The 12,076-nt window shown below is 36.7% G+C and overlaps 1 protein-coding gene across 4 annotated transcripts in view; it reads left to right on the forward strand.

Annotated features, from left to right (window-relative positions):
• PCCA (propionyl-CoA carboxylase subunit alpha) overlaps positions 1-12,076 on the forward strand; it is a 391,732-nt gene that overhangs the window by 62,017 nt on the left and 317,639 nt on the right. For all 4 annotated transcript variants that reach the window (XR_012002039.1, XM_026003697.2, XM_026003698.2 and 1 more), the window contains 2 exons: positions 624-737; positions 2,775-2,828. Coding sequence is in view for 3 of the 4 variants with exons in the window: in XM_026003697.2 (XP_025859482.1) it covers positions 624-737; positions 2,775-2,828 (168 nt within the window). In the remaining variant the exon portion in view is untranslated. The remainder of the gene's footprint in view (positions 1-623; positions 738-2,774; positions 2,829-12,076) is intronic.

Genomic DNA, 12,076 nt, shown 5'->3' on the forward strand with positions numbered 1-12,076 from the left:
AGACTCAGAACTTAATCTGCATATCAGCTGTTTTAGGAATAAAGGTAAAATCGTTGAGGATCAGATGTGAGAGTATTTAGATGATTGTCAAGATTTTCTGGCTCATGTGTAGTGATATTGAACTCTTTACTTGTGGACTTTAATTTGTGCTTGGTGCTGACCTGATGCTGTGCAGGGACACTCACTACATCCCTTCATTCAGTTTCTCTATTTATCCCCACTTCCTGGGGAGCTTGCTTAGAACTGGGCATGAGTGCTTGTTAGGAAAATATTGGGCTAGCCTGGCTACATGTAAGAGGGTAGTTTTTGATATAAGGTTTATGTATAGATGAATCAAATAAGGGGTCAACATTGTTTGCAGGGGTTTTATTTAATCAAATTGGTACGGAATATTATGAAAGTTATCTGGCTAGACATGACTAGGCTTGTAATAAATGGAAGTCATGGTTAATATAGTTCTGAGTTGATTTGTTGCACTGTTCTTTTTTTAGTGCACTTTCAAAAAGAATCTGACTACTAAATGATATGTGAAACAATCACATTTGCAATTCTGCGTATATTAGCAGATGATGGGAGTTCTTTTTGCTGGGAGCATCTGTTAATGCAGAGATTTGTCTCTTCAGGTTCATGTGAAAATGGCGGACGAGGCTGTCTGTGTTGGCCCAGCTCCCACCAGTAAAAGCTACCTCAACATGGATGCCATCATGGAAGCCATTAAGAAAACCAGGGCCCAAGCTGTGAGTCTGAATGAATCTATCTACTGCAGCTGTTTCATATATAGTGAGCAGAAAGCTAGAGTTTGTATTCAGAAAAAAGAAAAATAAGAAAGAATGATTGAAAATGCTATTGCAGTTAGTTCATGTCACATGAATTAAATGTGGCCGAATTCGCTACTGGAAATCAAAGGCTTTGTAGCATCTGGCAGTGTTGGTTGCTGATCCTGCAGGTGGCTGTTGGATTCAGCTTTCACACCAGGGAGCAGTTTCAGTTCATTTCCAAATTTGTTAGGGAAGAAAAAAAGAAATCCCAATTAGTTTTGAGTATTAACCCTTTGAGTGTAATAAAAATGTTAAAAAACATCTCTTATAAATAGGATCCACAAGATTCTTGTTTAAATTGTTTTAGTCATTTAAAGTTATGTATACCTGGTTACACTTCCAGATATAAAAACTATGCAATTGGTAATTATTTTAATTTGATAATGTCAGTAGAATGCACTTCACTTACATGGAGAAGTCAGTAATTCTTCCCATCTCTAATTCTGTTTGAATGTTGAATCCAGGAAAAAAAAAACTCGTTTCTGACATCAAGAATAGTGTTTTGTTGGTACTGTGTGTGTGTGTGTGTGTGTGTGTGTGTGTGTGTGTGTGTGTTAGATCAGAGAACTTATTATATAATGTTACAAACTATGCAGAGTTATCTCTAAAATTGGATGGAAACAGCCAATACCAGCAGTTAGCCTGGAGTGCTTCAATTAGTGCTCACATATTTTGTGAAAGAAATGGTTTAGTAAGATGTATGTTTAAATAAGTAACTAAATTCATGAACCCATATTATAAGTGTTTACAGTTTATTATCAGAATTAATGAAGGTAGAATTCTTAACCCTTTAATGATAGCTTGTTAGAATATAAACTTTCGTTAAATGTTTCTGTAAAATGTGATTGGTGGAGTGAAACTCTTTTCCTGTGATGCAGTTTTTTGAATTCTGTACCATGTTCATAAAGCGTAGTTCAACATTTAAACATCTCGGATGTGTAGCTACTTCTACATTATGATATTGGCTCCTTCCAAAATTTGGCGTTCCTCATAGCAGAATTGTTCTGGAAATAGGTTTAATACTCACTGATAATAGAGCATCTAAATTTGTTGGGCCAGTGTGATAGAACAGGACAATTGAACTTAAATCATAGCGACATGGTTTGTGAGAGAAGCTAGCATAAAGTGTTGTGAAATGCTAAGTGGGACAAGGGGGGGAAAGAAGAGTAAATATTAACGGAAAAAAATTCAATGTATACAGAAAAAGTAAAACCAGACTTCCATTTTAGTTTTGATAAAAACTGCTCATTAGGGGATCCCTGGGTGGTGCAGCGGTTTAGCGCCTGCCTTTGGCCCAGGGCGCGATCCTGGAGACCCGGGATCGAATCCCACGTCGGGCTCCCGGTGCATGAAGCCTGCTTCTCCCTCTGCCTGTGTCTCTGCCTCTCTCTCTCTCTCTCTCTCTCTCTGTGTGACTATCATAAATAAAAAAAAAACCAAAAAAAAAAAACAACCTGCTCATTAAGTGGCTGGTGTATTCATGTTGTCAGGAATAAAATATGTTAGCTGGCTTAGCCAGGGTTTTGGAAAGCAGCATTTCCGGAGACAGTAAAGAAAGGGGGAATCAGGAGTTTTTCATTCATCTCACAAATGGTTTCTTATAACCTTGGTCTTTGACCCACCAGCCATTAGAAAATTCTCCATGCTTGTGGCCAAAATTAGCCTCAGAAAAAAGTAGGGAGAGTTCAGGTTGTGTTGAAATAGATGTAGGTGGACAGACAGATTTATAGGTCAATGGTTCTGTTTATGGTTAGGACAAAGGTAGCGTGCTGCGAGTGAGTGTTCCATATGCAGTTTCTTGAATTTGGGTCTGTACTCGGGAATGTGAGTTGGAACTGTAGGAAAAGTAACCTTACTCAAGGCTCTTGAAATATAAACACATTCATGCACAATGTTGCTTATAAAAGTTTTGTGATGTGATAAAATTGAAAGTGCTTTTTATTTTTCATTTCTAAGGTACATCCAGGTTATGGATTCCTTTCAGAAAACAAAGAATTTGCCAAATGTCTGGTAAGTTTGTAATGAACCAGAATCTGTTTATTTATATTTCAGAAAGCAGTATAATGGTGTTACTTTTATAAATGTGGGTAGTGATGAATTACAGATTTTTTAAAAAAATGATTCTATTTATTTGTTTGAGAGAGAGCGGAGTGAGAAAGAGAATGAGTGGTGGGGAGGGGCAGAAGGAGAGGAAGAAGAGAGGCCCCATCCCAGGACCCTGGGATCATGACCTGAGCCGAAGGCAAATGCTTACTTACCCGGCTGAGCCACCCAGGCGTCCCTGAATTATATAGTTTTAATTGACCTGTTAATTCTTTGAAAATCATTTGTGAAAAGTGAAGAATTTTTATTCTGTAACCCAGGTCTTAGTTTGGAGAATAAAAGTGGAGAAGTTCCAAAATCAGCTTTATACCTAATGAGTGATACCAAGTTTGTTATATATTGTATGGACTTTTAAAAAATTCAGCTTTTCAGATTCGTAGCTATGTCAAGGAGTCCAGTGATTTATTATTATACAACAGCATTATTTCCCTTTTCATCACTAATTATGGCATTTAAGATCAAATCTTACTATTTTGTCTATTTTGGGGAAAGATTTTTGATGATCTGAGTCTCTTTCAGATATTACCACCCTGATTGGGTGAATTGAACTGATTTCCCAGGTGTACTTATAACTACATTCAACAAGGTACTGAAACCTTAGTTTTCAGGTGCTAAAATAGAATTTTGAATGTTTTGTACACCAGTTATCCCAGATGATATCTTAATTTATTATTTAATATGTTTTACTTTGTTTCTGTGAAATGCTTGTATTTTGTTCTTTCATAGGTTCAAAATTATTTATGAATGTAATTTTCTAGATGACATTTCCACTTAAAATCAGTAATTTTAATTTGGACAGTTTTTAAGATCCTAGAGTTCTAGTTTAGAATGATCTATTTTAACCAATTGAAAGATTAAAAAGTAGAGCCTAAGGATGAAAAACTGAGGCCTGCAGAAATTGTGATGTAAGGTGACACAGATAGCTAATGTGTCTGGAGAGGGCAAATTAGGTGGAAACAGCCAAAGGTCCAGGTTTATAGATTGTATAGTATAGCCACATTTTTCCATTTATATTCTTTTTTGTTATCTTCTTTGAAACTTTGGCTGAGTTATGTCCTTGTGTCAGAAAGTGACTTGAATGTGCCTGTACAATATAAAGTACTAAATTTAAGTTGTATAGATGAAGAGTCTAAACCATGGTCAGTGGGCCAAATGTGACCTGCTGCCTTTTTTGTAAGTTAAATTTTATTGGCACATAGTCAAGCTCATTCACTTATCTGTTGTCTGGGGCTGCTTTTGCTCTATAACAACAGAATTGTGTAGCTATAGTAGAGACCAAATAACCTGCAAAGCCTAAAATATTTATTGTGTGGCCCTTTATAGAAACATTTTGCCAATTCCTGGTATAGAAGGATATCTGGGTCTCCTCAGAGAAGCTAAATGACATGGTCATTATGTTCATTCATGTATTCATTTGATCATTAAAAAATGTTTGTTATCTGTGTTTAAGGTATTTGAGAAAGATATAAAAATGAATCAGATGTGTGTCCTGCTCATGAGGAGCTCACAGTCAAGTAAATCAAGTACACAGATGACTTCAATTCAGGGAAGAAAATATTATGAAGAAGTTCCCATTCTCCTTAAATGGAGAGTATTTCCATCAGGGGTTTCATGTTAGAAGAGTGCAGAATATATAAATGACTACTTTCCTTTCTCATGAATTTTCTTATATCCGCTCCTCCATTTCCCTTTCTTAGAGCTGTCCCTCAGCCATGCCAGAACACCATGCTGTTCTCAAACATGACTTGTTCTTTGTGTGGTCCATCCTTTTTGTGACTCTGCTCAGGGAACATACTTGTCCTCTCCCACATTTCCAGCTACTGCCTGTCTTGAAAGGCACAGTTCACATGTTATTTCTATCAGGATAGTTTCTCTATCCCTCTGGTGAGAAATAATGTCTTTCCTCTGTTTTCTAGCGACTTTTTTTTTTTTTTTAGATTTCTTATTTGATATACTACTTTACATATTATGTTAAAATTCTGTATTTTTATTTCCTTGTGAGGCAAGAGACTTGGCCTTATCAGTCTTTCTTTCCCTTTTGTTTTATAGTCTAATGATTTCTACATATTAGATTCAATGAATGTTATAGAAAGAATAATTATTAAATTAAGAATTATAAAACAATAACATGCAAGAAAATTTTCCTCATATCACAAAAAGGACTATTTTTTTTAAAGATTTTATTTATTAATAGTCCCAGAAAGGACTGTTTTATAGCCAGAAGGCATTATTGCCATGTTTTGGTTCTCTATGAAAACATGTAGTTCGTGATAACTAGCCTCTCTCTCTCTCTCTCTCTCTCTTTTTTTGGGCATCATGGCAAGATTCCTTTTGGGATATAATTTTCGTAGCATTAAAGTCTTTGCCCATTGGAGTATGCCATTTAAAACTCTCCTTTTGGAATATCTGGTTATAGGTGGTAAGTTCCATTAAAAAAATAAATAAATAACAGGGATCCTGGGTGGCTAAGTGGTTGAGTGTCTGGCTCAAGGCATGATTCTGGAGTCTCGGAATGGAGTCCCACATTGGGCTCCCTGCATGGAGCCTGCTTCTCCCTCTGCCTATGTCTCTGCTTCTCTTTCTCTCTGTGTCTTATGAATAGATAAACAAAATCTTAAAAAAACCCCACAACAGCACTGAAATGAAATTGCCTACTGATTTTTGTTAGGCCCTATAAATGTGTGGTTGGTGACTAGCCATTGAAATTCAATACTTATTATCACAAACTGAGTTATTTTTAGAAATCTGATTTCCAGTGTAGTGGTGATAGATTACCATGTTGATGGTGACTTTGACAATGAGAAGATGGAATTTTTTTTTTTTAAGTTGAATACTGTGGACTTCCATTTATTGTAATACTGTATCCTTTGTTTGAGATATATAATCAAATATGGAGAGGGAGAGAGAGATCAGGGGAGGGGCAAAGGTAAAGGGAGAAAGAATCTTTTAATTTTCTTTTTTTTTTTTTATAAAGATTTTATTTATTCATTCATGAGAGATAGAGAGAGAGAGAGAGAGAGGGAGAGAGGCAGAGACATAGGCAGAGGGAGAAGTAGGCTCCACGCACAAAGCCCGATATGGAACTCAATCCCAGGTCTCCAGGTTCACACCCTGGGCTGAAGGCACGCCCTCAGTGCTGAGCCACCCAGGTGTCCCTGGGAGAAGGAATCTTAGGTAAACTCTCACTGAGTCTGGAGCCCAACCCAGGGCTCCATCTCAACACCCAGGCCAAAACTAAGAGTTGGCTGCTTAACCAGCTGTGTCACCTAGGCGCCCCTGTTCTGTGTGCTTTTTGTTTGTTTTGTTTTTGTTTTTAGATTTTGTTTATTTGAGAGGGAGAGACCATGAACATGGGAGGGGAGGGGGCAGGGAGAAGTAGACTCCTTGCTTAGCAAGGACACTCCCTCCACCTGCCCTGCCCTCCCCTATCTGGGGCTCGATCCCAGGACCCTGAGATCATGACTCGAGCCAAAGGCAGATGCTTAACTAACTGACTGAACCACCCAGATACTCCTGGTTCTGTGGTTTTTAAATTGCTATTCAAAAACATGCATATTTCTAGAAAAACTGTGCTTTGTGTGATACATTGTTGTTTTTAGTTAACAACTATGAATAACTTCTTGATTTTTCCCCCCTGCATTTATGCTATATATTTGCATTAGAAAGTATACAATAAACTTAAAAAAAAAATAACAGCCTTCACTTGGGGCTTTGTGTGGGGTTATTTGTGGGTGCTGGTGACGACTATTCTTTATACTTAATTTACATGCAATGGGATCAGATTATACAATCTGTACTGTACCTGATTTAAACATCATACTTAGGGGATCCCTGGGTGGCGCATTGGTTTGGCGCCTGCCTTTGGCCCAGGGCGCGATCCTGGAGACCCGGGATCGAGTCCCACGTCGGGCTCCCGGTGCTTGGAGCCTGCTTCTCCCTCTGCCTGTGTCTTTGCCTCTCTCCCTCTCTCTGTGTGTGACTATCATAAAAAAAAAAAAAAAAAAAATTAAACATCATACTTAAAAAAAAATAAACATCATACTTTGTTTTTGCTTAAGTCATAGAAAAATAACAAAGCTACAAATGACACTTGTGAAGAAATTTCAGTAATTTTAATGTGCTGAGCCAACAGATTTTATTTCTAGACTGTTTTTCATTCTGTATTTATCCTCTGGGCTCCTCGTATTCTTAGCAGTAAAAGCAGAGTGATAGGAGGCTATGAGGACTGTTAGAATTAAGAAATATTTTTAGTTTAGGAATAATGAGCTTTGGGAAGGACAACTACCTGTTCCTGGAAAGAGGAAGTATTGGTTTAAAGAGATTTCATAGGGGTGCCTGGGTGGCTCAGTCAGTTAAGCGCCTGCCTTTGGCTAAAGTCATGATCTCAGGTTCTTGGGATCAAGCCCAGCTTTGGGCTCCCTGCTCAGTAGAGAGTCTGCTTCTCCCTCTCCCTCTGCCTCTCACCCTGCTTGTGTGCATACACTCTCAAATAAATAGATAAAAATCTTTAAAAAATTTTTAAAAATATTTTTTTATTTGTTCATGAGAGACACAGAAGGAGAGAGACAGAGACACAGGCAGAAGGAGAAGCAGGCTCTATACAGGGACCCTGACATGGGACTGGATCCCTGGTCTCCAGAATCACACCCTGGGCTGAAGGTGGCGCTAAACCGCTGAGCCACCCGGGCCGCCCCAAAAATAAAATCTTTAAAAAATAAATAAATACTTATAAAAAAAGATTTCATAGTGTTCCAAGTTACTTTTTGAGCTTATCTATACACACATATTTTCATAATATTTCATGTTTTAGTGATACATAGCATTATAAGTTATGGTAATTAGCTTTATGGGAAATTTGTTATATTAAATAACTTCTATTTCACATTTGGGCCTTACCCATGTATATATCACTTATAGATGGTGAGTTCTATCCACAATGCTCAGCATTGGGAATATAGAGAATAGCAAGCAGGTTAGATTTGATGATTGTATTCTTTTATCTCCTTTCATTGGATACTTTTTAACAGGATAAGGATTATAATAGTAATTAGGTATAATTTTTCTATCCTAAATGTATTAACCAAAAATTGAAAAAAAATAGGTATAACATCCAGTGTAGGCAAGTGTACAGGACAACTGTCTTGTTCTTTGGAGTATAAATTATTTTAGGGTTTGAGGAGGGTGCCAGAAATTTGCTAGTATCTATCAAAATTTAAAATGTATGTACTCTTTGATCTGACAGGTATAGTCTTAGGAACTTCACCTGCAAAGATAAACTTTAAAAAATGTTCACTGTAAGTTTGCTTATAATAGCAGAATTTGGAAATAAATTAAAAATTTTTCATCTATAAAGTGAAAAGAATGACCTCTATCTGCAGGGTTGTTGTAAAGATGGGAAATCAACATACATAGAGAACTTACCACACAGTCTGACACTGCTAGGCAAATCATCTTAAGCATTACAGTTGTTAATAATTACTTCATTTATTTATTTATTTATTAAAAATTATGTATTTACTTTTTAGATTTATTTATTCATGAGAGAGGCACACACAGAGAGGCAGAGCCACAGGCAGAGGGAGAAGCAGGCACTTCGCTGGGAGCCTGATGTGGGACTTGATCCCGGATCCCAGGATCAGGACCTGAACCCAACCGCTGAGCCACCCAGGCATCCATAATAATTACTTTAGTAGAAAGAGACCTATTGAAGAGTTTTTAGACAATGAGATGGTTGAAATTAGTACTTTTGCATAATTAATCTGATAGTTTCTTTTGTGAATTTTGTGAATTTAGATTTTTTTCCTGTTGAGATTAATAGTTTGGTAGAATTATACTGCTATATGCATGTCCATGATACTGTAGTTTATGAACTACTTTGATGCATGATTTCTTTCACTCATGCAGCCACTGAAGCTGGATATTATGAACTCTGTATAACAAAAGGAAAACAGTGACTCAGGTGCAGTGACCTCCCAATAGTCACACTATGCTAGTAAGTAATAGAGTCAGGACTTGACACAGGTTAGCTGACTTTTGGGGAGGGAACACTTGAAAAAATAAAACAAAAAACTGTACCCTACTTGGCTAAGTTGGAAAGAGAGAGCATTTAAAGAGAAGCCAAAAGTGAAGACCAAAATAATGTTAGCCAACTTAGGCAAAGTTCATAGAAACCTTTTCCTTCACTTTGTTGTAGTACAGGTAGCACATGGGTAGATTGTAGGAAAAGAACTTATGTAGGTAGAAACTGGAAGACAGCATGTTGCTAGGTTTTCTTCAGTTATGGGGTTGTAATCCATAGTGTCTTATCAGAGTTTGGAAGTATGTTGGAAGTGCTTTGTAACTAATACAATAATTTTGAAGTTAGGAAGTTGGCCAGTGCTTTCATTTAACAATATTTTTGTTCTTAAAATAGTATAGAGTAATTTAAAGGGATTCATATGATACCTATTCACTTGTAGTTGTAAAAATTTTTTTTTTTTTTAAAAGTAGGACTTTGCAAGTCCAGAATTGTATATAACTCTGATTTTATTTATGTGGGCTGTGATCTAGGTAACTCACAGAAGTTTTTTGTCCATGGCTATTGAAATTTATTTGTATTATGGCTTAAGAGAGTTGAGAAATATGGGGCACCTGGGTGGCTTAGTTGGTTGTGTGTCTGTCTCTTGATTTTAGCGCAGGTCATGATCTCAGGGTTGTGAGATTGAGCCCTGCCTCTGGCTCCGAGCTGGACATGGAGCCTGCTTAAGTTACTATCTCTTTCTCTTTGTCTCTTCCCTCTACCCCTTCCCTTTACTGCTGCCACCCCCTCTTCCACCCTTGCACACTTTCTCTCTCTATTAAAAAAAAATTGAGAAATGTTATTAATACTAGTGTATTTTATAGATACAGGTTTAGCTACATTTTTGTAGTGTTAGTAGAGTTCACATTTTGGATACAGGTCTTTGATTTTATTATGTTAAAATTAAAAAATTTTGAAAGTGTAAAATCTTAAATTTAAGTCACATGTATATGTTGAAAGAGGTTTCCTTCATCTGTGAAACTCTGACCCCAGCTTCCAGTTTAAATCCCTGGAGGCTACCACTGTACCACTGCAACCATATTTATATCCTTTTGGAGTGAGGGAGTGTGTGTTATAATTTTGCTACAGATTTGTTATGTAGGGTACTCTTATTTGCGGAAGTAGGATTTTTGTGTATAAGAAAAAAAGTGGCACAGAATATTTCTTGCTTTCCACTGGCTCTTAAAAATAGGTATAGGGATATGAACCTTCAGATATGCTAGTACCATTCTTATTTTATCTTCCTGACAGTCTGTGATGTATTATTCTCATCCTTGGTTTTAAGAAGAGAGAATAAGCTCAGAAATAAATGCCTTGCCCAGTATCACATAGCTAGTAAATGAGAGTATAGTTTCTAACAAAAGTATAAATTCCATACCCAGTAAATGTTCCAAGCTGCTTCAAAGATGAATTGAAATGAGATCAGGTTGTTAGTGTTTTCTGTTTTATTTTTTTAAAAGATAGCTTTGGATGGTTCCTATTTTTGCTCTTGGAGGCTTTTATCTTTTTGCTCACTGTCCCCCCTATTGGTGTGCCATTTTTAAGGTCTAAAAACAATTATTGTTGTTTTTCTGATCTTTGATCTTGGACACCAGTGAAAGTAAGTGTCTTCACTTGGATTTGCTGACTTTGTAAGTAGAGTATATGAGTGAACTGATAGAGCTACAGAATAGTCATTGATACGTTTTACTGCTTTGTGATATACTTATGTTGAATTAATCTGGTCTCTATGGATTTAGAAGAAAAAGTTCAGTGACTCTTTCCTTCTGACAATTTTATATTTGTAATTGTGACTCTTAAATGTCATGTTCAGCAGAATTGATGAAAACCAGTGCAAGTAGCTTCACAAAACCATTGTTGTAACAGAATGTGCTTTGAAATGTTTGAGAGCATGTTTCATTTCCTGCATGTTGGATGAGGGTTAACTTCTAGAATATTTATTGAAGAATTTGAAGATGATGTTGAGTAGAATGCTCTCCCAACATGGATACTTGAAAAATCCTCTTTTATTTCTAGGGAGTTTAGGATTGTTGGGTTGGGGGCGACTTCAGTAGGAAGGTTAAGAATCTGGGATTTCATGAAAAAAAAAAAAAGTGATTCAGTGAGGGATTTTCTAAACTTTGCTTAAAGTTCAAATAGCTTGAATTTACTCAAGCTTTCCTTCTCTTGCTCCTTACTGTTCCCTTGCACTTATTAGGCTAGTCTGGAATCAGAGTTAAAATTCTTGCTCTGCCATGTGTAGCTATAGGATCTTAGACAAGTTGCTTAATGTTGAACTCTCAAGACTCTCAAGAGTCTTATGCTTACAGTATGCACAGTATGCATTTCTCCATCTGACTCTTTATATTGAAAACATATCTCTTGCAGCCAGCTTGTAGATGGGTTGTACTTTTTAAATCATTCTCATAATCTGCACCTTTCATTGTAATGTTTAGTCTGTTTATTGGTTTGTCTTATTTTCATTAATAACGGCTTTACTGAGGTATAATTCCTGTGTACTACTACTCACCCTTTTGTGATAAGTAGTTCAGTGCTTTTTAGTATTGTCATGCATCTGTGTACACTCACCGATATGCAGTTTCAGTAAGATAGGTTAGCATTTACTTATATGACTGGGTTTGTGGCTACCATTTTCTTTTTCTGGTTATCTCATTACTTCTTTTCTGTTTTCCTTTCTTACCTTATTTGGATTATCTTAATTTTTGGAATTCCATTTAAATTTACTTATTAAGACCTTTTACATTTTTTAAAAAAGATTTTTAAAAATTTATATAACAGAGAGAGAGAGAGAGAGAGAGAGCCAGCATGAGCATGGGGGAGGGTAGAGAGAGAGGGAGAAACAGACTCCCTGCTGAGTGGGGAGCACCACCTGTGAGGCTTGATCCCAGGACCCCAGATCATGACCAAAGCAGGAGGCAGGCACTTAACTGACTGAGCCACCCAGGCACCTCAGACCTTTTATTTCTTAGTGGTTTTTCTAAGTATTGCAATATACATCCTTAACTTTATAGTCTATTTAGAATTAATATTATACCATTTTTAGGTGAAATGTAGAAATGTTAAAATTTGTATAGTCCTCTTCCCCTGTCTTTCCATC

Source organism: Vulpes vulpes, chromosome 6 (genome assembly GCF_048418805.1).
Source record: "Vulpes vulpes isolate BD-2025 chromosome 6, VulVul3, whole genome shotgun sequence".
Lineage (NCBI taxonomy): Eukaryota > Metazoa > Chordata > Mammalia > Carnivora > Canidae > Vulpes > Vulpes vulpes.